Raw genomic sequence first — 22,631 nt, forward strand, 5'->3', positions numbered from 1 at the left:
CATTTCTCACATAGTGTGAGTACCGTGAACTTTTTCTGGAGTTGTTTCCTTGGCGGTATTCTAGACTCGAGTATGCATCGACGAGGACGTCGATCTTCCCAAGGGGGGGAGAGTGTCGCGCATGTGACTTCGGGTATCGAAAGTTACCTGTCGACCTGTCCTTACGGACACTCTTACCTTACTGCCACGATGGCAGGAGGTCGGTATTGCTGGACCCGTTATCAGTCTCCGCCTAAGCTAGTTGAGAAACTGGTCTTCGCGTGTGCACTTGACCAGATGAGCATAAGGAAGGAATTCCTAAGTGTCTATTTAGTCAAGCATACTTGACCTGGTTAGAGAAACTCATTCGTTTGACTTGCACTTGCTAGTGTTGGGAACCCCCGTGATATTGAGCTTGGTCCCTCAATATCGCAAGATGATAGCTTACCGTGTCTGCCAAACACCCTCGCTATCATGCCCTTTGTGTTAGTCTCATTTCGGTCCCAAATGCTATTTATGGAAAGTGTCCAGATTTGCTCATTTGGCATATCTACGGAATGTAGAGATCGTCCTGAACACAATGGTGTTCGTCCCATGTCCAAATTCGCAATCTAAGGACATTCCATATTTAGTAAGTTTCGAGCTTGTCCCAGAGACTAACTCCTAATACTAAGGGAGGCTTGGGGTGAAAGCCCAAAGCGTGTGTTCCTCAAGGGGGGGGGGGCTGTGGGGGGTTCCAAATGTATAGTAGGGATAGTGGGTAGGTCGGGCATGGCCGACCAACCTGAGGCATAGTCTAGCTCCCGCTTGCGTGCCTGTCCTTGTTCTGCGTCCGGCTTGGGTCTAAGCCCAAGTTCCATTCCATGCTAGTTGGTGGAGTACCCATATCCTCGCGTTAGGCCACCGGTATGCTGAAATAGCGCCAGACTCCGTTTGGCTCCGTTTTGCGTGCTGGTCCTGGCATTGGGATGCTGGTTACTCTAGGACTGTTCCAAGTCGCTCCGGGCTCCTGTCCCTTCGCTCCTTGGGCTTCATGCTCGGGAGTTGCTCCGTGGTTCGGTTCTGTCACTCCTCGGCTCCATGCTTGGGAGTTTGGCACCGTTCCTTCGTTCAGTGGCCCAAGGCCTTGAACCTCGGGTCCTGTGGACACGTGGCATGGACACGTGGCATGTGACACGTGGCATCTGTCACGTGGCACAAAGAGGGTTTAGGTTCCGCTTCGTGGTGTTATCCTATGGTAAATCACCATAGGATAAAAGGTCAAAACCACATGCGCTACAATCTCGGACTCCATCTCGGACTCCATCTCGGACTCCATCTCGGGTCCATCTCGGGTCCATCTCGGACTCCATCTCGGACTCCATCTCGGGTCCATCTCGGACTCCATCTCGGACTCCATTTTGGGTCCATCTCGGGTCCACCTCGAACTCCATCTCGGACTCCATCTCGGACTCCATCTCGGACTCCATCTCGGGTCCATCTCGGGTCCATCTCGGACTCCATCTCGGACTCCATCTCGGGTCCATCTCGGACTCCATCTCGGACTCCATTTCGGGTCCATCTCGGGTCCACCTCAGACTCCATCTTGGACTCCATCTCGGACTCCATCTCGGGTCCATCTTAGACTCCACTTCGGACTCCAACTCGGGTCCATCTCGGGTCCACCTCGGACTCCACTTCGGACTCCATCTCGGACTCCATCTCGGGTCCATCTCGGACTCCACTTCGGACTCCAACTCGAGTCCATCTCGGACACTCCCACGTGTCATGTGTTGGTCCTTTTGGGTCCCTTTTTGGAGCCTCACCTTGTGCTCGCTTCGTGCTCGTTCCTCGAGCACTTCGTTGGGAGTTCCACTCCCGCTCTTGACTTTTCAAGTCGGAGCTTTTGGTCCAAACGTGTTACGCTCGTTTGGCTCTCACTTTGGCCACTACCATGTGGCGCCCTTCCGGCTCCACTTTGGGGCCTAGGGATTTTGTGTCTCACATCAAATTCATGCGTGAACTTAGGCGTGATGTGGTGGATAGAAAAGGGCCAATAAGGGAACAACTTTGGGATCTTGGGAACAGTATAAGGGTTTCCTCATAGAGTTGAGGATGTGATTCAAATGAGCATTTGATCGTGGTAAACAACTATAGTTGGGATCACGGGAAAAATAGAGACTCTAAAGTGATAAAGGAGTCACAAGATTACCCTCATATAGTTGAGGCTAGTGCTCATGAATTTGAGACCAAAATTTATGACCATGGGAGGTCAAATACGGAAAAGGACACAAGTCCTTGAAATAGTAACCAAGGCTACCTTTAATAAATGCTAGAACAACCCAAGGAGTTGGGGGTGTACTTAGAGGATGAGGGTGTATTCTCATCACACAGACAAGTGGCCATAAGGGGCAAAAGGTTGCCCCTAGAGAACAAATCGAGTGTTGGAGTAACACTTGCAAAGATGGTCCTTGTGAGTAGGACATGAATACAAGGAGTTATATTCTAGTGAGCTAGCACCTCAAAAGTAGGACCTCATAGGTCGTCGGATTAACAAAGTCGAAAAAGTCTGATGACTCTAATAGAGTCAAGAAATAATCCTAAGGGATTGATGGAAGAATTTGGATTAAGGTGTGTGGTACCCCACGAAGGATGGGGAGGATCTTGAGATCCAAGCATGAGAACAGTGTGTATCTCATTAATGGCAGAAGGTGCCATGCTAAAGTCGTGGGAAAGAGTTTCCCAGAAGAAAACAACTTTGACGCAAAGTTGTGCGTGAACTCTATGGTGTAGTGCTAATGGATAATTGGCATAAGAGACAACCATATTGGTCTTGGCAAAAAGACTTAGACACAAGTAAAAAGTGTCATAAAGGTAGGTTCATGGAGCCAATGGTGTGGAGACACCGAATGTGCCAAGGCATGCTACCTTGAGGTCAAGTTGGTGGGTTCGTGAGAACCCCTTCCAAAGGAATCCCAATAGAAATGGGAATGGCATAACCTAAGTTAAAAGGCATGCAGTTAGAGTGTGGTGACCCAGATAATGATGGAGGTGTGGAATCACCAGCAATGAGTTGTAGGACTTGACAATTATGAGACAACTAAAGCAAAAGGTGCATAATAATTCGTTAAATTAGTAGGAGGCAACTACCTAAGACTTGTTATTGGGATAAGGAAGTTAGATATACCCTTATGGGGGATAAATTGCTTATGTTGCGACATAGTAAGTCAATGTCGAAAAGGGAATGCTCATTGTCAAAAAGGTCATCATTGCGACACCCAAACACTCTAGAACACCAAAAGGTGGTGTTTGGTGTCATGAGGGTAATGAATAATGCCCAAGGGACAAAGTCCTTAACGAATGATAAATAGAAGGTGTTATCCAAATATCCAAAGTTGCGGAGATGGGAAAAGTCCGTCTACCTAAATCAGACAAAGCCAAAAAGGGGATTTTGGCAAGGCTAGTGATGGGTATATGAAGGCCCATAAGTAGCAATAGTAATCCTAGTGTGTGGGATTACAAGGTGAGCAAACCCGGATTGAGGAACCACTCCCTAAACTGTCATGTAGGTTCATCCTTATGAATATTTGCTAAGGCATCGTAAAAAGTGCAAAGCTATTTTCCTAATTTGGAGGAGAATAACCGAAGGACATGTATGAGGCCAAAAGGCAAGTAGTAAAGGGATAGAACCAAACCATAGAAATTGACAGGCATGACCAAAGGTGGTTATGCAAGTTGGGAGTGGAGAATCAAATGGGGCGACCGGGATGCCATGGAGAGTCTAAAGCATGGGATTATCCATGTTAGACTATATGGTAATTGGAAAGCTTGCCAAAGGAGAAACCTTAGTAAGCTAAGGAACAAAGTTTCTTGAAAGTTTTCCTAGGTAGATAAGTACCTAGTTAGCCAAATGTAAATGGTTCATAGAATGCGAGAAATCAGAATGGCGTAGCAAAAGTGTGGCCTTGAAGCTTGCCATGAGGTGAAGTTATTAAGGTTGGGAAAGTAATTCCCGAGTGTTCAAAGAAGAGGGCTTTGAAAGAAAGTCGATGGTTAAGGACTTTCACGCTTATACATGACGGTGGCCGGATGACTTGCTAAGTAAGATTAGCAAGTCGGGGGAACGAATACCCTAGTTGAAGGAGCCAACTCCAAAGGGGTGGCTCATGAGGCCGAGCATGAAGGAGTCCATGCATGATCACAGACATGTCAAGGGAGAGGACTTGGTAGTGCGGAGGAACTAGGTTCCTAAGCTGTGATTTGTAACGCGCTTTAAATACATGTTGGTGCACCGGCGTGGGAAGTCACGCCAAGCATCTTGTGCGGTGCCATCCGTAGATACATATACGGAGGTTGGGTTCGAGTCCCGACCCTTTAGTGCTTGGGTTTGAATCCTAAATCACTAGGGCGTGATAATAGTTTGGAAAATGAGGACACTCAATTTTCGGTGGTCATGGACTCTCAGTGAGGAGATTAGTTTAGGCACACCACCAAGCAAGGGATGCCTCGGAGTCATGATGCACAGTTAGATTGCTTAGTGTGGCTCGGCATATCTAACTTGAACGCTTGGTGCGAGTGGCACCAAAGATGTGGTGAATGAAATGGGGACACCCAATCTCAATTGCTATAGGCCCTTAGCTAAAAGGGTTAGCTTGGGTGCACCGCCAAGTGTGGGGGATGCCCCCGGGGTCATGGTGAACAATTTAAAGGTTGAGAAGACTTAGTACCTATTGGCAAACCTATCAAGGTGCCAAAATGAGATCACTCGGTGATCTTGTGGCTAAATAGGGATAAGGTCCTTATTTAGGTAAGAAATAAGGTTCTTAGTTCAAATTATAGTTCAAAGTGTTAATTTGAACAATTGATAATCATGTGGCTTGGTCAAGGTGACCAAGTGGGAAGAACACCTAAGGGAAATGAGCTATGCCAATGCAATAGCATAGTAAGTCCAAGGAAAGTAGTCTCTATAACAGATCTATGGGAAGGTCTCAAAATTAAGCCGTGGATAAAGCCTACAACAAAAAATGTTAAAGAGACGTACTAGAGGTGAACACCCTTTGGACTTGGCAAAGCAAAGTGTTTGCTATAGAACTAAAAGGATACCTCAAGAATGGAGGTAGCGATCCTATATTGCTAGGTGCAACAATCAAGGATAGGAGCAAAAGACTAATGGCTAAGAAAGAGCCATGGGAATCAGGGGAAAGAATCCAAATGGCAAAATTAAGCCGAGAACATTAATGTATTGGGTGCTAACGGATTATGGGAAAGACAATGTTTTCCCAAGGATGGAGTCCCAACCTCTCCGATTTGGCAAAAGTGGAAACTCCAAGGGGGGGAGCAGTAAAGTAGCCAAATAATAGGGCCGTGGGCAGCCCTAGCACAAATTATGATAACTGAAACCTAGTGCCAAAGATGGCACGATATCGAAGAGAGGATGATAGTGCCTTCAAGTAAAGAACTTCCTAGGATGGGGAAGTGGAGTTGCACCATGTGCAACGTAAGGTGTCGGAGACATCTAGAAAATTGACTCTGAGAAGTCAAAATTAAAAGTTCCAAAGTGCAAAGGTTATGTTAATGGAATCTGAGACTTCTCGAGAATGAGTAGTGGAATTGAGTTAGAGAAGGTGTCTCTAACAAGTTTAGCAAGAACTGAACTAATAAAAGGGAGCAAACCACCCTAGGTGGCTGAATGAGTCTCTATGTTGGAGAGACTATGCTCCTTAGAAGATGGACAAGGCATGGTGAGCCTTTAGTGCCAAACTATAGACAAATATTGGCTAGGTGCCAAGGATGGAAATGGTAACTCATGTGGGTGTTACTTTATAAAAAGGGTTTACTGTTCAATGAGGACATCGAACTTCGCATATGGGTGGTGGAGTTGTGAGACACAAAATCCCTAGGCCCCAAAGTGGAGCCGAAAGGGTGCCACGTGGTAGTGGCCAAAACAAAAGCTAAATGAGTATAACACGTTTGGACTAAAAGCTCCAACTTGAAAAGTCAAGACCGGGAGTGGAACTCCCAACAAAGTGCTCAAGGAATGAGCACGAAGTGAATGATAAGTGAGGCTCCAAAAAGGGACCCAAAAGGACCAACACATGACATGTGGAAGTGTCTGAGATGGAGTCCGAGATGGAGTCTGAGATGGACCTGAGGTGGAGTCCGAGATGGAGTCCGAGATGGACCCGAGCTGGAGTCCGAGATGGAACTGAGTTGGAGTCCGAGATGGAGTCTGAGATGGACCCGAGTTGGAGTCTAAGTTGGAGTCCAAGATGGACCCGAGTTGGAGTCTGAGATGGAGTCCGAGATGGACCCGAGTTGGAGTCCGAGATGGAGTCCGAGATGGACCCAAGTTGGAGTCCGAGGTGGAGTCCAAGATGGAGTCCGAGATGGATCCGAGTTAGAGTCTGAGGTGGACCCAATATGGAGTCCGAGATGGACCCGAGATGGAGTCCGAGATGGAATCCGAGATGGAGTCCGAGATGGACCCGAGATGGAGTCCGAGATGGAATCCGAGATGGAGTCCGAGAAGGACCCGAGATGGAGTCCGAGGTCAAGACCAAGACCGGGACCGAGACCGAGACCAGGACCGGGACCGAGACCGAGACTGAGGCCGAGGCCGAGACCGAGCCCGAGGCCGAGTCCAAGTCCGAGTCCGAGTCCGAGTCCGAGTCCGAGTCCGAGTCCGAGTTTGAGTCTGAGAGGGTGAAAGCCCAAAGCATTCGTCTCCTAAACCCTTGGGGGTTTGGTGAGCTCCAAAAGTATAGTGAGGGGGAGGATTGCAATGGAGCCAGTTTGGCCAAGAAAGGCTAGTTTGGCCTAGGAAAGCTGTACCCAGTGTTGGGTGATGAGCTTCCCACTAGGAAGTCCAAGACTAGAGTGAACACGGATTGACAAGTGGGGTAGCTTAGTGAAGTGTTCAAAAGCCGGCTCTAGTTCCCTTGGGAGATCGACTGGCCAATGCTCCTAGTCCAAGTGTGGATGGCACTACCTACTTGGATACCTGGCGTGGCTCAATGGAACCTCGCTCTAAGCCTCTGGCTAGAGCACCTAAAGGCGGAAGGCGGGGAGAGTACCCATGAGGCCTGCGTAGGGCCACGGTATTTCAAAATGTTGTCCCAAAAGTCCCAGACTATGGAAAGGAAGGGGAGTAGCCCTCTGGTGTGGTGACCAAAGACACAGTCACACAGTGAAGAAGTCCTAGAGGACAATAGGACTTAGTGGTTGGGCCTGTGGGCCTCTATCCAATGGCGGTGTTGGCAAACACAGCCAAGGACAAAAAGGGATTTGGTGGGGACTAGAACGGAGATATTGGGGAAGGCTATTCCCCATGTTTGTGGGCATCCTAAGGATGCTAAGGAGTGGATTTAGGATGACCACTCATGGACGAATGGCCCAGTCTTGGAGAGATGAGATTGCAATGCAGGTGGTGTTAAACTAACGATGTGACCAAGGTGAATGAGCGTGGCCTATCGTAACGGACTCATATGTTGGTGGTACCTTGGGGTGTTGGTCATGGGATTGGACACGTGGAGCACTTGGACCAAGTGCAAAGGTTGAGTGGCATGGATGCCATTCTCCGTGCTAGCAAGCCCCAAGTTTTGAATGGGACTTATGGAGATTGTGAATGAGACTCCTTCAAGTGGTCGGAGGTGTGGTTAAGTGACTAAAGTAAAATGGAAAAATTAGTCACTTACAGACCATCACCCATAGGAAGGGGAGCTAAAGGATGAGTAGCAAGAAGTGGAAGAGGCGACGTCTCATAACGTTGTGTCAAGCAAAGAGCATCATCAAGGGTGGCAGGAGCAAGTGCATGCACAAGTCCGACAAGATCTTGACGAAGTGCTGGCCACAACATTCCTAGCTTGACCGCTCGGACATATTTGGCTCCGCACGAAGCAAAAAGCTTCGACAACAAACACCAAATTGCATCACTGACTCAGATGGCCCTTGGCGAAGACGATGTAATTGTTAAAAAGCATCATCATAATCGTCGGCATGTTCAAAGGCGCGTTTGAAGATGTCCGGGAGAATACTCCAATCCCCACGAGTGGCTGTGCTCAGACCATTGTACCATTGCAATGGCGTCCCTTGGAGACATGTGGGAAACTCACGCAAACGTCGAGCATCATCCTAAGAATGATATGTGGCAATCACCGTGAAGTGATCGAACCAATGGTACATATCATCCAAAGGATTCCCGCAAAAGAACTCCGGCCGAACGCGAGGATTAGCACCAAGAGCAGGAGGAGTTGTGCCACGTGCTACGAATGCCACCATCAACTGAGTTTGGTTGTTCAATTGCAAGCGCATAGTATCAAGCAATTGTACCAACTGCTGCTCCAGAGTCAAAGGAGGAGATTGTTTATCTGCCATGAAGACAGACAAAGAAAGAGCAAAAGAAGAGAAACAACAAAAAGCGAAAAGGAAATGGGAGATCTAAACAATGCAAGAAAGTTAAATGTAAACCAAAATCCTGAAAGGGAAGAACAAAAGAAAGGGAATGGAAAAAGCTAAATTTAGACAATGCAAAAGCTAGATCTAAACCAAAATCCCAAATTCAAACACTCCTCAGGAAAAATAAAAAATGCCCCTCACCTCCACCAATGTGAGTGCTTAGAATATGGAAAGGGAATATAGAAAATGTGCATATCAATTAGCCCAAAAACCTTAGCTTATATACAGAAGCGAGTGGTCCGGATTGAAACCAATCTAATGCCTACCAAAATCCCACTATGCTAATATTAGTATACAGCATTGTAGCCGTACACTTGGCCCTCCCATAAACATTATATTTTTTATTTAATTTTTGTTTTCTATTTTTTTTAGTTTAATTTTTAATTTTAGACTAGATAAAAGATCACATTGATGACTTCAGCAACACTCACAATGGTGCAGTGCGATCAGAAAGATGATCCACAAAACAAACGAGATATTGCACATTGCCAAGGAAGCGCTGCACATCATTCACACACTTTAAAGTAAGGAACTTTAGAATAGCCACAAATTTGTTAGGATCAACTTGCAAACCCCCACGAGAAATATGGTACCTAAGATAAATTGTGTCTTTGGACCTAAACACGCATTGCGACCGCTTTAGCTTTAAACCAACGTTGCGTAGCCGATCCAACACTTTACAAACATCACGAACGTACTCCTCCCATGTCCCCTTCGAGTGGATCAAGACATCATCAATGAAGTCAATAGTCACCTCTGGTATATCACAAAGAACTTCGTCCATCATCCATTGGAAAGTTGTTGAAGCATTGTTCAAACCAAATGGCATCACTAAGTTCTATGGCTTATGCTAATTCCCTTTCTTGAGCTCCTCTTCCTTCTCCACTCTCTTCTCATGTTTCTGATGAGCCTATTGTTCCAGCCTTTATGGATTTTCTAAATGAGAATTTTCTGCCATTGGCAGTTGCTATACTTGATGTTTAATGTCCACAAGGCGCAGAGTAAGATCTACCTTCTCTTGATGAGGTTTACGAGGCTCATAAGCTTGAGCCGTAGATTCAAAGGCTTCGAGAAGGGTTTGAGAATCTTGCATCACTTGCTGATGACTTGCCTTTCCGGCATTTATATTTTCAATATCGCCTTGAAGACGGCTTTCTTTATTTTGTGGGGACAAATCTTAATAATCATTTATGGTTGATAGTGCCTTCTGTCTTTATTCTACGGTTTTTCCATACCTACCATGATTCTTTTGTTTTAGGTGGGTATATGGGACATCATCATGTAACTGAGAAGCTACACTGGTCTTTCTATTGGCCAAAGATGTGACATGATGTTATTTGATCTGTGCATAGCTATGTTTGGTGCCAAGCTCATAATACTCTCCTTCATACCACGGAAGGACAGTTGGAGTCAATTATAGTTTCCCGTCCATTTGAGTTGGTGGTGTTTGATCTTATGGGACCTTTTCCACGGTCGACTGCTGGCAATGAGTATGTTATTATTCCTTCTGACTACTTGATTTGTTGGGTGGAAGTTGGTGCTTTTGTTAACACCTCTGCAATTGTTGTTGGATACTTCCTCCTTAATCAAGTGGTGTTCCAGCATTCTTGTCCAAAGCGGATTCTTTCGAATAATGGCCCCACATTTATGGCTGAGGCATTTCATGTTTTGATGTCTCGGTTGGGGATACGCCACACTTTTATGAATGCTTATCATCCATAATCAGACGTTTTGGTGGAACGGCTCATTCAGACATTCAAAGGGATGATTACGAAGTATGTGAACTTTCAGCATTCGGATTGAAATGGTTATTTGCCATCTTGTCGGTATGTATATGTCACAGAAGTGCAGAGTTTTATTAGTGCTTCATTATATAAATTTCTATATGATCATAATCCAATATTACTAACAGAGCTAGGTTTACCTTCGCAATTGCCACAAGCTGCTAATGCTAGGTCATGGGATAAGTATTTGATGAGCATTCTTCCACTTGTCTAAGTAGAATTTGCAAAACATTTAAGTCACATACAAATGGGACAACAATGGCGCTACAACTCCCATCATCGTTCACCTGCGGAGTACAAAGTGGATGATTTGGTATTAGTCCGTTTTCCCCATCTTACAGTATATGGTTTATCTAAGGGGTTTCTTCCGCAGTGGAAAGGACCGTATCAGGTGTTACGGCAAGTTGGACCACAAGTTTATGAGTTTATGAGGTTTGGCATGACATTCAACAAGCTAATCCTCCAGAGATTGTGTATGTGCAGTGGTTGAAATGCTTCATACAAAAGGATCAAAAGCAATTAATACCACCTATAGATCCGCCAATGCCTTCTCCTAACATTCCTTCAGATCCCGGCCCATTTACAAAAGAACCCTAATGGTCTTTTATTATTCCAAGAGGAGGGGATGATGTGAGGGCCAAATGTATGGCTACAATACTATATACTAATATTAGTGTAGTAGAATTTTAGTAGTCGTCAGATTGGTTTCAATTCGGACCACTTGCTCTTGTATATAAGCTAGGTTTTTAGGCTAATTGATATGCACATTTTTTATATTCCCTTTCCACACAATGCTTTTAATGTTTTTTTTTATGATTAAAATATGATTCTAAAATAGTTGTATATTCACTATAAGTTGTATAATTCCAATTAACATATTCCATATTGTAAATTTCACCGAGTTCAAACTCACATGACTAAAAATTTTAATAAAGAAACTTACCAAAGGTAGTTGTGAGGAAAATGAAAAATAAAATTAACTATGAATAGCCATTAAAATTTTAATAAATTTTATTATCTACTCTTAATAATAATTAAGAGTATTTTCGCCCCACAGATGGATTTCCAGATAGGTACATTGCCTATCTGGAGGGCAGTAGGCCCCGATCCAGAGAGGAGCTGGCAATAAATAATGGGTTTTAGTTAGAAATCTTTAAGGTTTCGAAAATTAAAAGCTTTAAACATACTTATCTTTTCACTTTTTTTTTCACCACTATATTCAATTTTCGACACCTCTTTTTCACCATTAGATTCAATCTTTGACACAATATTTAGTGCCAAACATGCTTAACAATAAATTGAAATAATTGATGTTAACCACCCACAAAATGTCTATAAGATTCTCTTTGTAGAAGCTATTAAATGTATTTTTCATGCCTTCAATCTATTACAAACGACTAAAAAATGCTGGCAGTCAAGATATAAATTGCAAAAAGAGTCAACAAACACATAATCTCACTTTGACCATTGTTGTTTCCCCATTTTCCAACATCAGCCAAAATCCACAAGCAAAACCTTAACTTTGAGAACATTACCTTGAGGAATCCACAATAACTGCACCGAGTTCCAGAGTGACTGGCGTCAGATTCTTTGCGGCCTCAGCCATGACAATTTGGCCGCCTCGTTTATTACCTGAAGGTTTCATCGATAACGTACACTGCCGTGTAGAAAATCTTATCCCACTTTTGATGGAGAAGAGCAGTGGTTTCCGAAATTCCTCCCTCGACCACGCGAATCGCAGATTTATCCAAGTACAAAGGGAGCAGCCGTGTGATCAACGCCGATGTCGCTGGTGCCATCTCGACGGCTTCAACACCACGGCATTGCCCGCGGCAATGGCTCCAACCATCGGGTCCAGGGAAAGGACTGCATTAAAGAACCACAAGGAGAGAACCTCGTCACGAAAAAAGAACGAGCGCTAGAACCAACAGACTTACGAAATGGTAAATTCCAGGCGGAGATTATCAGCACGACAGCGAAAGGCTCGGGCTTCATGGCGGCCGACGCCGGGAGCGTCGAAGCAGAGCTGGAAGCTGGAAAAGAAGATTTCCAAGAAAATGAGCAGAGAGAGCGAGGTTTTCGATGGCAAGCTGGCACACACTCTTGACGGGAAAGATCTGCGAGGAAAAGATCCACACAGAATCAGCGGGATTTCGATCCAAGAACCAAAAAAGATCCGGGAGGAAGCAAGCAATCAAAAGAAAAGGTGCCATAGCATCGCCTCTCACCTCACTGGTGAGGCACTCCGAGGGCGATGTCCTCCTCGTGCTTTTGGATCAAACCCACGATGCTCTTGAGCTGCGCGAGCCGCCAATCCAAGCTCCTCCGAAATCGCTGCGGACCTCGCCACACAGCCGCGATTACGGCGCTCTCCGTCAATTCTTGGCGGCGATCGGACTCCATTGCTCGCTCGCTCGCTCCCAGGAAGAAAACCCTGACAGGCCCTGCTCATTCGAAATCGTCGAAGAAGTCGGCGTGGTGGAGTAGCGCCACCGCCGGCACACGGTTGCCGCCTGGGCATTGCGCCGCGCCTCGACGAGAATGGAGGAGACGATGCTGTCCGGGATCACGTCGATGCTGGCGCCGCCTCTCCGCCATAGCTGCGAGCTCCCCCTGACCTGGCGCCAAGAGCACGTGACGTGGAATAAACATTACGGTGGCCCGGGACTTGACCGGTTAGATTAAACGGGATGGGGATGACGTCCGGAGGGGGTTCTTGATGAGCGCGGGACGTGATGAATAGAGTGGAGGCAGGCTTAAGGGGCTCTGCGCACACGGGGTGTTCACACTCGATCTAAGGCTTGAAGTTAGATTCTTGGATTGAGGAGTCTACGGTCCATTATTAATCGTTACAATGTAAACGCCACGTGGGAAGATTAGGGCTAATTAGGCGTGCAATGCTAGGGCAAAATGGCGATCCGACAAAAGTCGAGCGTTCCTCCAGCCGGCATCGTCCGGTAAATCGATCGTGGCCGGTGGCGGCGGCAAAGATTGCAGCTCGTCCGCGTCTGTGAGCGCGAGATCGAGCACCTCGGAAGTGGCGGGGACCGTGGCAGCGCCCGGGATCGGGATTGGGGTAAGGGAGTGGAGCAGCGGGTTAAGGGAGCAGCAGGGACGATTTGGCGTGGAAGCTGGCGATGAGAATTTTGCCGTGCCAGCGAGATCTTCCGACAACAAGTTTGAAGCTGTGCGATGCCATTACTGGGATACTTGCAGGTGAGAAATCACGAGTGAAGAGTTCGATCTTCGATTTCTCGGCAAGAATTTTTTGTTCTCTTTTCTTCGCCTCGAGTAAGAGCTCTTTTGGTTTTTAGCAGCTGTGGTTTCCATTATTTGGAGCCACGAGAGCCTGGAGCAACGACCAAGGCGTCAAGAACACCGAAGATGGACTAGATTTTTTTGGTTTGATGATAGAAAACGATGAAAAAACTTTGTTGCAGTGAGGACGCGGTGACCTCTCTCTCTGCTCAAAGTGGAGTCTTCCTGCGAATCAAGTCATGGTGGTAAGCATTTTCATCTCATTTCGCTGCTAGAGTTTACAAAATTCACTGTTTCATAGGATCTAATCGCAAAACTCGTGAATCCTGCCGGAATCTTCCAGTGCCGCGTGACCGACGCCAAAAATGTTGCTGCTGCCGAGGGAAATCTTGAGGAAATCGCAAGATTGTTCCGGAAGAAACTCACAGATTTCCAGCAGATATCTCCCGAGCCAGTTCTTCGCCCAGGAAACCATTTCAATGCGCATTACAGCGTGAAGGACATGGACGAGCTCAAATGGCTGTTCGTGGAATCTCTTACAGGCAGTTAGTTACGGCGTTTTTAGGGTCGTGCCAAATGCCGGGACGGGGCATAATATTCTGATTCCAGGACAGGGGGATGTGCAGATATGTGGCGAGCGCCATGGAGTCGACTGCAGCGGGAGCAGCAACAACAAGTAGAAAGCTTAAGCGGGAGGCGGCCCAGCGGCGCAAGGCGCAGGCTAGATCGCTCAAACTTCGGGCCGAGGAACAGGAACGCTTGCAGCGCCTGGTACACTTCTCTTGTGCCTGTTGAGTTCCCGTTTTGTGAGAATAAATGCTGGTGCTTGTGCTGAGAGCAGGAGATTGATGCACTGGTGGAGCAACAGAGGGTGCAGCGCCTTGAACGACACCGTCGCAAAGAAGACGCTGAGAAGCTCGCTCGAGAGGCATCAGGGCTGGGTTTGAGCAACAGCTGCTGCTCGCAGGGAGGCGCGCAGCAGACGAGGAGCAGCGATGCGCGGCAGCAGCAACAGCAGAGTGGAACAGGGGAGAGCAGGTCGTCGTCGTCCTCGTCGAGCTCTGCAGTGCCTTCTTGGCCCGTTGTTTATAAGGACCACCAACAAGCTACAGCACAAGATGCAGCAGAGCAGCCAGCCACCTCTCAGCAAGTGCAACAGGCGAGAGCTCTTGTGGACAACCGGAGAAAACTGGCGAGGGGCCCTCGCTCGGGAAACGGGACTGTGGGCTTGGCATTGACGCAAGTAACCAACTTTGCTGCTTCTAAGAGCTCCGACTTGGCGCTGGAAGATCACCGGGTTGTGAGCACAGAGTACCAAGCAGCGGGAACGCAAGCTCTGATGCGGGTCACACTTTTAGCAGCGGGTTTTGTCATTGGCGCTCGGGGCATCTCCGCGAGGCTCATCGGTCAGGTGACAGGTGCCATCATCCAGTCGTGGACGGAATCGTCTGCATGCCGGCACAGCAACAGCGCCACGGGGGTGCCAATGAGACTCTTCAGGATTCAGGGCAAGAAGGCTGTAGTCCAGGCAGCGGTGGCCCTGGTAGAGCAGGCTGTGGCCAAGTACAGGGAACTGTGCGAGTGCAAGAGAAGGGGTGAATTTGTTCAGCGTGAACATGTCATCAACGGGGTTGAGTTTTACTATCAGCCACCACCTCGAAAGGCATTCTCTGACCAACTCGCGTCGTCCAGGACTCCGTCTTCCTCCTCCTCCCCTTCACCGGCTTCTGTGGCTGCCGCGGCCACCAGCACCAGCAACTGCAACAGCGGCAGCCGGGCTGACGTCCCCTTTCCCCCGCACCATGCCTGGCTCCGTCACCTCCAGGCTGCCGGAGCGTCGTCGAGGGATGGAAGGGAGGCACAGCCTGATGGCCATGGCAGAGCGAAGCAAGTCGCCAGCCACGCCAGCCAGCATTCACTTCAGGTGGAATCCAGCTTGTTTAGTGTCTTTGGCAACGGGGGATTGCCACTGCCACTGTCAATAGCGCAGGAAAGCGCTCCCTCCCTCAAGACCTCCTCCCTGGACGTGTCCACCACGCCTTTTGACTTTCCAAAGTACGATTTCTTCCGGGAGATTTTGCCTGCGCTGCCGCAGCAGCAGCAGGGGGGAGAGCACAACCTCTTTGGAGACGAGCTCTGCATGCTGTGTGTTGAGAGGCCGCGTGCGCGTGGTGGCGCTACTCGTCTCACGGTAAGCAAACTCACGCCCCCTCTCGAGTGATTTAAATGTGTGTGTTTTGACAGGATTGCGGCCACGCATCGTTTTGTTCGTCGTGCGTCCGGGCACGGGGCCACTGTCCAGTCTGCCATGCAAAGCTTGTGGGCTGGGGTCTTATGTGATGTTGTGTACATTTGTTTCCCCCTGTTGAGAAATAAGTATGAATCAAAACCCTGACCTGATCCTAGGGAGCTATGTCCTTCATTTTTTTCAAGCCATTCAGACCTAAGAGCGCAGCTGAGCTCGTCAAGTCGACGCGGGACGCGCTCGCTGCCCTGGATGACAAGACCGTGGCGGATGTGCGGCTGCTGGACAAGGTAAACAAAAAAGAGCTGTTCTCATGCCACTCTCACTCTCTCCCCTCCAGGCGCTCGAGGAAGTGGACAAGAACCTCTTGGCCATGAAACACATGATCCTCGGCGATGGCGAGGCAGAGCCCAGCCCAGATCTGGTTGTGCAGCTTGTAGCCGAGGTGTGCAAGGATGACTTTCTGGAAATTCTCATCCACAAGCTCCCTAATCTAGGCTGGGAGGTAACGAGCGTGTGTGTGTGCATTTCGCCAGCTCATTGATTGATCGGCAGGCAAGGAAGGATACAGTCCAGGTATGGTGCATTCTTCTGCGCCAAAAGGGTGGCCTCGCGGTACACTGCCTGGAAAATCACCCCGAGCTTCTAGATTTCCTCATCTCGTGGTAAGTAGGCAAACAACGGGCTGTCGCGCTATTATGAAAGCCTGGCTGAGGGTGCAGCTATCAGAACAAGGACACTGCTCTCAACTGTGGCGTCATGCTAAGGGAGTGCTCCCGCTTTGCAAGCCTAGCAGCGTGAGTGAAATCGCCCATGCAACGCATTCGTTGCATTACTAGCTGTCGCCCGCTTTCCAGATACATGCTCGAGTCGGCCAGCTTCGAGCTGTTTTTCAAACTCGTGGAGCTTCCCAACTTCGATATTGCCTCGGATGCCTTCACCACGTTTAAGGTAGCCCTCTGCGCTGTTTTCTCTGTTACGTTTACGTTTGGCGCAGGAGCTTCTCACCAGGCATGGGAGCGTTGTAAATAACTACCTTAACTCGCACTATGACCAGGTAAGCGTCGCCACAGCTCAAATGTTTCACTTGGGTGTCGTGATCAGTTTTTTGAGCTGTACGAGAGGCTGCTAAGCTCCAGCAACTATGTCACAAAACGGCAATCTCTCAAGGTGGGTGTCTGTGTGTGTGTGTATATCGTCGTGTGTGCCCTTTTTTTTTTTTTTTTTAATACTCTTCTCCCTCTTTATTCTCCAGTTGCTCGGGGATTTTCTCCTGGACAGATCTAACACGCAAGTCATGCTACGGTACATTTCGGACAAGCGCAATTTGCTGATAGTCATGACGCTTCTCAAGGTCCGTTGCTTGCTTCTACGTATGCCAATGTAAGTAAAAGCTTATTCTGGCCCAGGACCCAAGCAAGAGCATCCAGTCGTCTGCGTTCCATATATTCAAGGTGCGCCTCGTCGATCAGCAAATGGCGAGCTCTCTTGTCCTTGTGCAGGTATTTGTTGCAAACCCGAAGAAGCCAGCCCCCATCGTGCACGTCTTGGCAAAGAACAGAGACAGACTGCTGCGCTTTCTGGACAAGTTCCACCTTGACAAGGGTACGTATATTCTCACAAACCTTTGCTGCTGCTCCACCATACGTGCATGTGGACGTGTGCATGTTCACCTCCAGAGGACGAGCAGTTTGAGGAAGAAAAGGAGCTGCTGGTCAAGGAGATCGAGGCGCTGGCCACACGCTGATGGAGTGTTTATTTGTGCCCCCCACCCACACTAAGAGGTAGCTAGCTATGGTCACTCCCCAGTGACGACGACGAGGCATCCACACATGGTGGAGAGCGCGCTGCTTGTCGGCTGGTATAAACAGGCGTCCACCTTCACACCTTCCCCCTCCTGTTGTTGCTGCTGCTGCTGCTGTTCCTGCCCGTGTTCCTCGTACATGACATTGACGCACACTTGCCGCTCCTCTCCTCCGCCTCCTCCACTTCGGGACGATCTCTCCAAGGCCAGGATCTCACCCAAGGAAGGTGGAGCAACACTGTCCGCCAGCAGCGTCGCGTTACTCCCCGTCTCGTCGCTGCTGTTGCCGTTGCTGCGGCAGCCTAGCAGCGCCCACACCATGCCCCCCCTGCCGTGGCGTGCCTGCTCCCTCCTCCGCCCCGCCGACCGGATTCCAATCAGGCTCCCCAGCGTCATGCCCGCCACTCCCGTCTCCGGGAGAAGCGACACAGTGGACTGCACAGCAATGCACATTGCAGTGCGCTCTTGGCGTGACAAAACATACCTGGGTGTCCAGATCCGAAGACAAGGACGAGGAGAAGCTCAAGCTGGGTGACAAGGACGAGGCTGCGGCGGCGGCAGAGCTGGCGGCGGCGTGCTCCAGCCACGACTCCGCCAGATGCACCCGCACGTTGACGGGTTGCAATCCAAGCGGCCACCCCCGCATCGTCTCCTCCATGGCCAGATGAATGAATTGTCCAATTCAGCTTAGGGTTAGCCCACCGCGATGGAGATGGAGGAGGAGGGGTGGCCGAGGCGGCGGCGGCGGCGGCTGGACGTGGCGGTGTGGAGCGACGCAGCGGTGCGAATGCTGGTGCTAGTGATGCGCATCCTCAGGTACTCCCGCTCCCTCCAAGACGATCCACAAGACGACGGCGGCGGCGGCGGCAAGAGCACACAGGTGTGGAAGCGCGTCGCTCGAGCGCTGCAGCTCCGCGGCCACCCCTTGGATGGCGTCCAATGCAAGACCAAGTTCAAGGCACTCAAGGCGGACTACCACGCAGCTGTGGCCTCCGCGCACTGCGACCGGTTTAAGTTCTTGGATGACATGCGCCACTACTTTGCCGGCGTTCCTGTGGCCGAGGCTGAATTCCAGGCTCTCTTTGACGGAGGCCACACCCTGCAAGATTTCTCCCGCATGCTCCTGAGCAGCGATGCTGACGACGCCAGCGATCGTCGCCACCACGCTGCCAAGAGGCGGCGGAGCGAGGCTTGTCAGCAATCGCGCGAGGAGGACGAGTACAGGGCCGCAAAGCTGCGCCTGCTGGACAAGGAGGTCCAGCTGCAAGAGCAGCGGCTTGAGCTGGAGGTGGTGAGGGCAGACAACGAGCGGCAGCGGCTGGCCAACGAGTCCCGCCGGATTTGTGTCGAGGAGAGGAGGCTCAAGCACGACGAGGAGCAGCTGCACATGTTGAACACGCTCGTGGCGTTGCTGTCCGCGCTGACTGATGGGAGCCAGCTGGGCGCCACAGGATCGCCGCGTTATCCGACGGCTCGCCCACAGTAGCTCTTCGTGTCTCGCCTCCATTTCGTGGCCTTGATGTCGCACCACCCTAGGATGGCGGAGATGAAGTATGTTGTCGTTACCGGTGGCGTGGTGAGCGGCCTCGGTAAGGGGGTAACAGCTAGCAGCATTGGCCTGCTGCTCAAGTCATGTGGCCTTCGCGTCACCTCCATCAAGATCGGTACGTGCGTGCTACTTACTCGTGTGCTGGAATGGCCCGGCCCCGCATTTTCCAGATCCCTACCTCAACATGGACGCGGGAACCATGTCACCCTTCGAGCACGGGGAGGTGTTTGTTCTTGACGACGGAGGGGAGGTAAGCGTCTGCCGCGCGCTGCATGCATGCTAACCACTGCTGGGAGCGTTTTATGGCTAGGTAGATCTGGATCTTGGCAACTATGAGCGGTTCCTGGACGTCACTCTCACAAGGGAGAATAACATCACGTCTGGGAAAATATACCAGGTGCCATCCCTTCTCCCGTTGCTCCAAGTCTCTCGTCTCATTCTTCGTCCCCGCAGGCTGTTCTGGAGAATGAGCGGAGAGGGGACTATCTGGGAAAGACTGTGCAGGTTCAACTCTCGAATTGCTTGGATTGCCCTCCCTTTCTTACGTCTTCCCTCGCAGATTGTTCCCCATTTGACTGATGTCATCCAAGATCGAATCCAATCGGTGGCCAAGGTTCCAGTGGACGGAACTCCTAACCCTCCAGACGTATGCGTTATCGAGCTTGGAGGAGTTGTTGGTACTCTTTCGCATTCTTTATTTCAAGCTCTTCTCACCTTGGGTTCTCCTCCTCCTCAGGGGACATTGAATCCATGCCATTTATTGAGGCTTTACGACAGCTCCAGTTTTACGTTGGTGAGTTTTATGCGCCCAGTTAACCTATGTATGTAACAAGAGTGGAAGTGGTGTATATGGATTAGGTGCTGAAAACTTTTGCCACATTCACGTCAGCCTTGTCCCAGTTCTTGGTGTTGTCGGTGAACAGGCTAGTATGCATTGTTTTTCTGTCACATGTAGCGGTTGAGCTCACTCTTCTTACTACAGAAGACAAAGCCTGCTCAGCAAAGCATTCGTGAAGTTCGCGCCTTCGGTTTGGTACCGCACTTACTGGTTTGCAGGAGCGCTCAAGTAAGCGACTAAGCTGTTATTGCCTTGGTTTTCACCTCTTACCTGTTAGAAACTCGAGGACTACACCAAAGAGAAGTTGTCCCAGTATTGCGATGTCTTGGTATGCATGTGTTTTTGGGGCTTCAGTGTCAAAGACCATTTCTCCTTGCATTCAGACTTCCGACATTTTGAACATTTACGATGTCTCAAATATTTGGCACGTGCCCTTGATATTGAGGGTACTCTAGCTCCTATATCATGTAATCTGTTTTAACAGGTTCTCACTTAGGATCAAGAAGCGCACTATGCAGTCTTAAGCCGTTTGAACCTGAGGTAGATCTGTATTGTGCTTCTGTTTGTTCCTACCTAATGCGCTGTCTACAGTCCTGCCGAACCTTGTGTCGAGAAATGGTCGGCCATGGCACGGTCTTGCGAGAACTTAACCGTTCCGGTTAGTGTTACGTAATTGGTTTTCTTGTCCCCATTTAGTTCTGTTCCAGGTTCGGATAGCAGTTGTTGGAAAATACACTGGTCTTGCAGATTCGTACCTCTCCGTTTTAAAGGTAAGCGTTTTGGTGGCTAGGCTGTAATATTTCCTCTGGGAATGCAGGGTTTACAGCATGCGTGTATTGCATGCTCGAGACGGCTACTTGTTGACTGGGTTGCATCATCCTCTTTAGAAGATGCTAAGCGTCACGATGTATGCTTACACTTCCATTTGCTAGCTTGTAAATGGAAGTTGTCTTGCAGATGGCTGAGGAATATGAATCAGCTTGGAGTATGCTAAAGGTACTGGTAATTGTGGTGCTGCACTAGTGTTTGTATTTCTCTTTCTCTTGTGTTGTGTGTGTCAGGATGCTGACGGTATTTTAATTCCCGGGGGCTTTGGTGCTCGGGGTGTTCAAGGAATGATATTAGCTGCAAAATATGCTCGTGAAAACAATGTTCCCTTTTTGGGCCTCTGTCTTGGCATGCAAGTCGCGGTCATTGAGTTTTCTCGATCGGTAAGCTTGTGCTTTATGGTTCCGGTTCCCGTGGCATACATCGCAAAACGCAGGTCCTCAATTTGGAGAACGCAAATAGTACCGAGTTTGACCCGGCCACGCCGTATCCCTGTGTTGTTTTTATGCCCGAGGTAACACGTGTGGTTACGCGAGCTTCACTCGTTCTTTGTTTCGATAGGTTTCTGATACGCACAAGGGTGGGACGATGAGGCTAGGATCCCGCGCCACTCTAATTCAGACACCACACTGCATAACCGCAAAGCTGTAAGCTGCCTCCATCTATCCATAAAGACGTGTGCGAATGACGTGGGTGCAGATACCAGAAGGAGACGCATATTTACGAACGGCACAGGCACAGATATGAGGTGTTTTTATGTGCAATGAGCACTAAACGATGGCAGGCTTCCAGGTGAATCCGCAAATGGTTGAAGCGTTGGAAGGCGCTGGATTGTGTTTCGTTGCTAGGGATGAGACTGGAAGACGGATGGAGGTGCTCTACGTTGTGGCCTTGTATAATGTATCTCTCTCTATTGTAGCAGATCATGGAGCTGCCAAGCCATCCGTTTTACGTGGGAGTTCAGTTCCATCCAGAATTCAAATCTCGACCTGGGAAACCGTCTCCTCTGTTCATAGGTAGTAAAATCTTGTGTGCCCGCAAAACAAATTCTGTGCAGCTCATGGTGCTTCCACTTGGATGGGTCCAGGTTTTATACAGGCCGCTTCGGGACAAATGAATGGCTACATAAAAGGTGACCCGGGCACAGCGGTGAAAGCCAAGATTGTGGTAACAAAGAGGGGGTATAGGAGCAAGCCTCCAAAGAGACCGGAGACGGGGGTGGGCTACAAGCCCCGGGGCACGGGGCCCAGGCGTCCACCGCCTTCGTCAGCTGGAGCTACAGCTAGTGTTCCCAAGCCGTCAGTGCCCGCAGCTTACGAATACGCGAGTGTAGGAAGGAGACCGTCGTGGCTTCCAAGGGCGTCTCTCCTCAGGCTGCAAGCTGTAGAGCGCCCGGCCTTTCGGTGATATAAAAGAAAAAGGAGGAGGGAGGGAGGGAGGGGACATGTTATCTCCGAGCGGTGGCAGAGGTCAGAGCAAGCTGAGGTGCCGTGCCTGACGCCGACTCCCTTGTTTCCCGCAAATACCCTGCTTGTCTAACGCCAGGATCGGCCATCGGCTCAGAGATTGGGATTTGAGCGAGTGTGAATGCCATGCCATGAAACGTCAGATTCCTTGAAAGGCCTCCAGGAGCCGTGTCAGGAACGGTGCACGTGTGCTCTCTCACTCTGCTTGCCAAAGGGCATGTGAACAAGTGGTTTGCTCTTTGCTTAAATGTGCCCCAACCTCCAAGCAAACACAATGCAAATCCAAGCCTTTGGCTTGACTCGCGGGTCTCTAGTCGGTGGTTTGTTTATATTATCTGCAGCATAGCACACTCTGGCTCTCGCCCCACTACTTGGTTCGACTTTAGTAGTTGAGGGCACGAGCACCAGTTGGACTCGAGCGCATTGCCAGCCAATGGCCGTGCCAGC

General features: G+C 49.4%; 5 protein-coding genes across 12 annotated transcripts; 3 read left to right on the forward strand and 2 right to left on the reverse strand.

Annotated features, from left to right (window-relative positions):
• Positions 1-11,604: 11,604 nt before the first annotated feature.
• Positions 11,605-12,825, reverse strand: LOC9653104. Of its 2 annotated transcripts, none has more exons than XM_024683129.1 (3): positions 12,425-12,825; positions 12,134-12,229; positions 11,605-12,062 (listed from the first exon to the last, which is right to left on the reverse strand). In XM_024683129.1, the coding sequence occupies exons 1-3, from the start codon at positions 12,715-12,717 to the stop codon at positions 11,825-11,827; spliced, it is 627 nt and encodes a 208-aa protein (XP_024538897.1). In that variant the 5' UTR covers positions 12,718-12,825; the 3' UTR covers positions 11,605-11,824. The 2 variants fall into 2 exon arrangements, with proteins under 2 accessions (XP_024538897.1, XP_024538896.1); XM_024683128.1 differs by having other exon boundaries at positions 12,134-12,313.
• Positions 12,826-12,981: 156 nt separating this feature from the next.
• On the forward strand, positions 12,982-15,808 carry LOC112349159. 3 transcript variants are annotated; one of them, XM_024683005.1, is made up of 5 exons: positions 12,982-13,412; positions 13,511-13,699; positions 13,756-14,225; positions 14,296-15,645; positions 15,699-15,808. In XM_024683005.1, the coding sequence occupies exons 3-5, from the start codon at positions 14,073-14,075 to the stop codon at positions 15,792-15,794; spliced, it is 1,599 nt and encodes a 532-aa protein (XP_024538773.1). In that variant the 5' UTR covers positions 12,982-13,412; positions 13,511-13,699; positions 13,756-14,072; the 3' UTR covers positions 15,795-15,808. The 3 variants fall into 3 exon arrangements, with proteins under 3 accessions (XP_024538773.1, XP_024538771.1, XP_024538772.1); XM_024683003.1 differs by having other exon boundaries at positions 13,514-13,699; XM_024683004.1 differs by having other exon boundaries at positions 12,982-13,699.
• Positions 15,782-17,590, forward strand: LOC9653332 (calcium-binding protein 39). Of its 4 annotated transcripts, XM_002978082.2 has the most exons (11): positions 15,782-15,989; positions 16,040-16,204; positions 16,255-16,364; positions 16,422-16,496; positions 16,557-16,650; positions 16,697-16,756; positions 16,804-16,869; positions 16,955-17,053; positions 17,109-17,153; positions 17,202-17,304; positions 17,379-17,590. In XM_002978082.2, exons 1-11 carry the CDS (start codon positions 15,867-15,869, stop codon positions 17,444-17,446), a joined length of 1,008 nt encoding a protein of 335 aa, XP_002978128.1. In that variant the 5' UTR covers positions 15,782-15,866; the 3' UTR covers positions 17,447-17,590. The 4 variants fall into 4 exon arrangements, with proteins under 4 accessions (XP_002978128.1, XP_024538776.1, XP_024538775.1 ...); XM_024683008.1 differs by having other exon boundaries at positions 17,109-17,304; XM_024683007.1 differs by having other exon boundaries at positions 17,202-17,590.
• On the reverse strand, positions 17,296-18,241 carry LOC112349160. Its single transcript, XM_024683009.1, has 2 exons — positions 17,988-18,241; positions 17,296-17,938 (listed from the first exon to the last, which is right to left on the reverse strand). Exons 1-2 carry the CDS (start codon positions 18,159-18,161, stop codon positions 17,498-17,500), a joined length of 615 nt encoding a protein of 204 aa, XP_024538777.1. The 5' UTR covers positions 18,162-18,241; the 3' UTR covers positions 17,296-17,497.
• Positions 18,242-19,023: 782 nt separating this feature from the next.
• Positions 19,024-22,342, forward strand: LOC9653105 (CTP synthase). 2 transcript variants are annotated; one of them, XM_024683002.1, is made up of 22 exons: positions 19,024-19,167; positions 19,223-19,302; positions 19,363-19,449; positions 19,506-19,556; positions 19,612-19,729; positions 19,789-19,845; positions 19,911-19,975; positions 20,035-20,118; positions 20,168-20,218; positions 20,274-20,336; positions 20,387-20,430; positions 20,482-20,548; positions 20,598-20,660; positions 20,708-20,797; positions 20,848-20,886; positions 20,952-21,101; positions 21,155-21,232; positions 21,280-21,365; positions 21,418-21,466; positions 21,511-21,591; positions 21,641-21,734; positions 21,806-22,342. In XM_024683002.1, the coding sequence occupies exons 1-22, from the start codon at positions 19,041-19,043 to the stop codon at positions 22,123-22,125; spliced, it is 1,944 nt and encodes a 647-aa protein (XP_024538770.1). In that variant the 5' UTR covers positions 19,024-19,040; the 3' UTR covers positions 22,126-22,342. The 2 variants fall into 2 exon arrangements, with proteins under 2 accessions (XP_024538770.1, XP_024538769.1); XM_024683001.1 differs by having other exon boundaries at positions 19,612-19,845; positions 20,168-20,336.
• Positions 22,343-22,631: the final 289 nt, after the last annotated feature.

Source organism: Selaginella moellendorffii, unplaced genomic scaffold (assembly GCF_000143415.4).
Source record: "Selaginella moellendorffii unplaced genomic scaffold, v1.0 SELMOscaffold_36, whole genome shotgun sequence".
Classification (NCBI taxonomy): domain Eukaryota; kingdom Viridiplantae; phylum Streptophyta; class Lycopodiopsida; order Selaginellales; family Selaginellaceae; genus Selaginella; species Selaginella moellendorffii.

Bases quoted from the DNA above. Each gene is read 5' to 3' on its own strand.
- LOC9653104 (XM_024683128.1), bottom strand. From the start codon at position 12,717: ATGCCCAGGCGGCAACCGTGTGCCGGCGGTGGCGCTACTCCACCACGC. The intron at 12,314-12,424 runs GTGAGAGGCGAT...TTTTCCTCGCAG, and splicing joins CGGAGTGCCTCACCAGTGAG to ATCTTTCCCGTCAAGAGTGT. The intron at 12,063-12,133 runs GTAAGTCTGTTG...TCTTTAATGCAG, and splicing joins CGCCTGGAATTTACCATTTC to TCCTTTCCCTGGACCCGATG.
- LOC112349159 (XM_024683004.1), top strand. From the start codon at position 14,073: ATGTGCAGATATGTGGCGAGCGCCATGGAGTCGACTGCAGCGGGAGCA. The intron at 14,226-14,295 runs GTACACTTCTCT...TGCTGAGAGCAG, and splicing joins AGGAACGCTTGCAGCGCCTG to GAGATTGATGCACTGGTGGA. The intron at 15,646-15,698 runs GTAAGCAAACTC...GTGTTTTGACAG, and splicing joins GTGGCGCTACTCGTCTCACG to GATTGCGGCCACGCATCGTT.
- LOC9653332 (XM_024683006.1), top strand. From the start codon at position 15,867: ATGTCCTTCATTTTTTTCAAGCCATTCAGACCTAAGAGCGCAGCTGAG. The intron at 16,651-16,696 runs GTAGCCCTCTGC...CGTTTGGCGCAG, and splicing joins ATGCCTTCACCACGTTTAAG to GAGCTTCTCACCAGGCATGG. The intron at 16,757-16,803 runs GTAAGCGTCGCC...TGTCGTGATCAG, and splicing joins TTAACTCGCACTATGACCAG to TTTTTTGAGCTGTACGAGAG.
- LOC112349160 (XM_024683009.1), bottom strand. From the start codon at position 18,161: ATGGAGGAGACGATGCGGGGGTGGCCGCTTGGATTGCAACCCGTCAAC. The intron at 17,939-17,987 runs GTATGTTTTGTC...ATTGCTGTGCAG, and splicing joins CTTCGGATCTGGACACCCAG to TCCACTGTGTCGCTTCTCCC.
- LOC9653105 (XM_024683001.1), top strand. From the start codon at position 19,041: ATGGCGGAGATGAAGTATGTTGTCGTTACCGGTGGCGTGGTGAGCGGC. The intron at 20,119-20,167 runs GTAAGCGACTAA...CTTACCTGTTAG, and splicing joins TGGTTTGCAGGAGCGCTCAA to AAACTCGAGGACTACACCAA. The intron at 21,467-21,510 runs GTGTTTTTATGT...GCAGGCTTCCAG, and splicing joins GGCACAGGCACAGATATGAG to GTGAATCCGCAAATGGTTGA.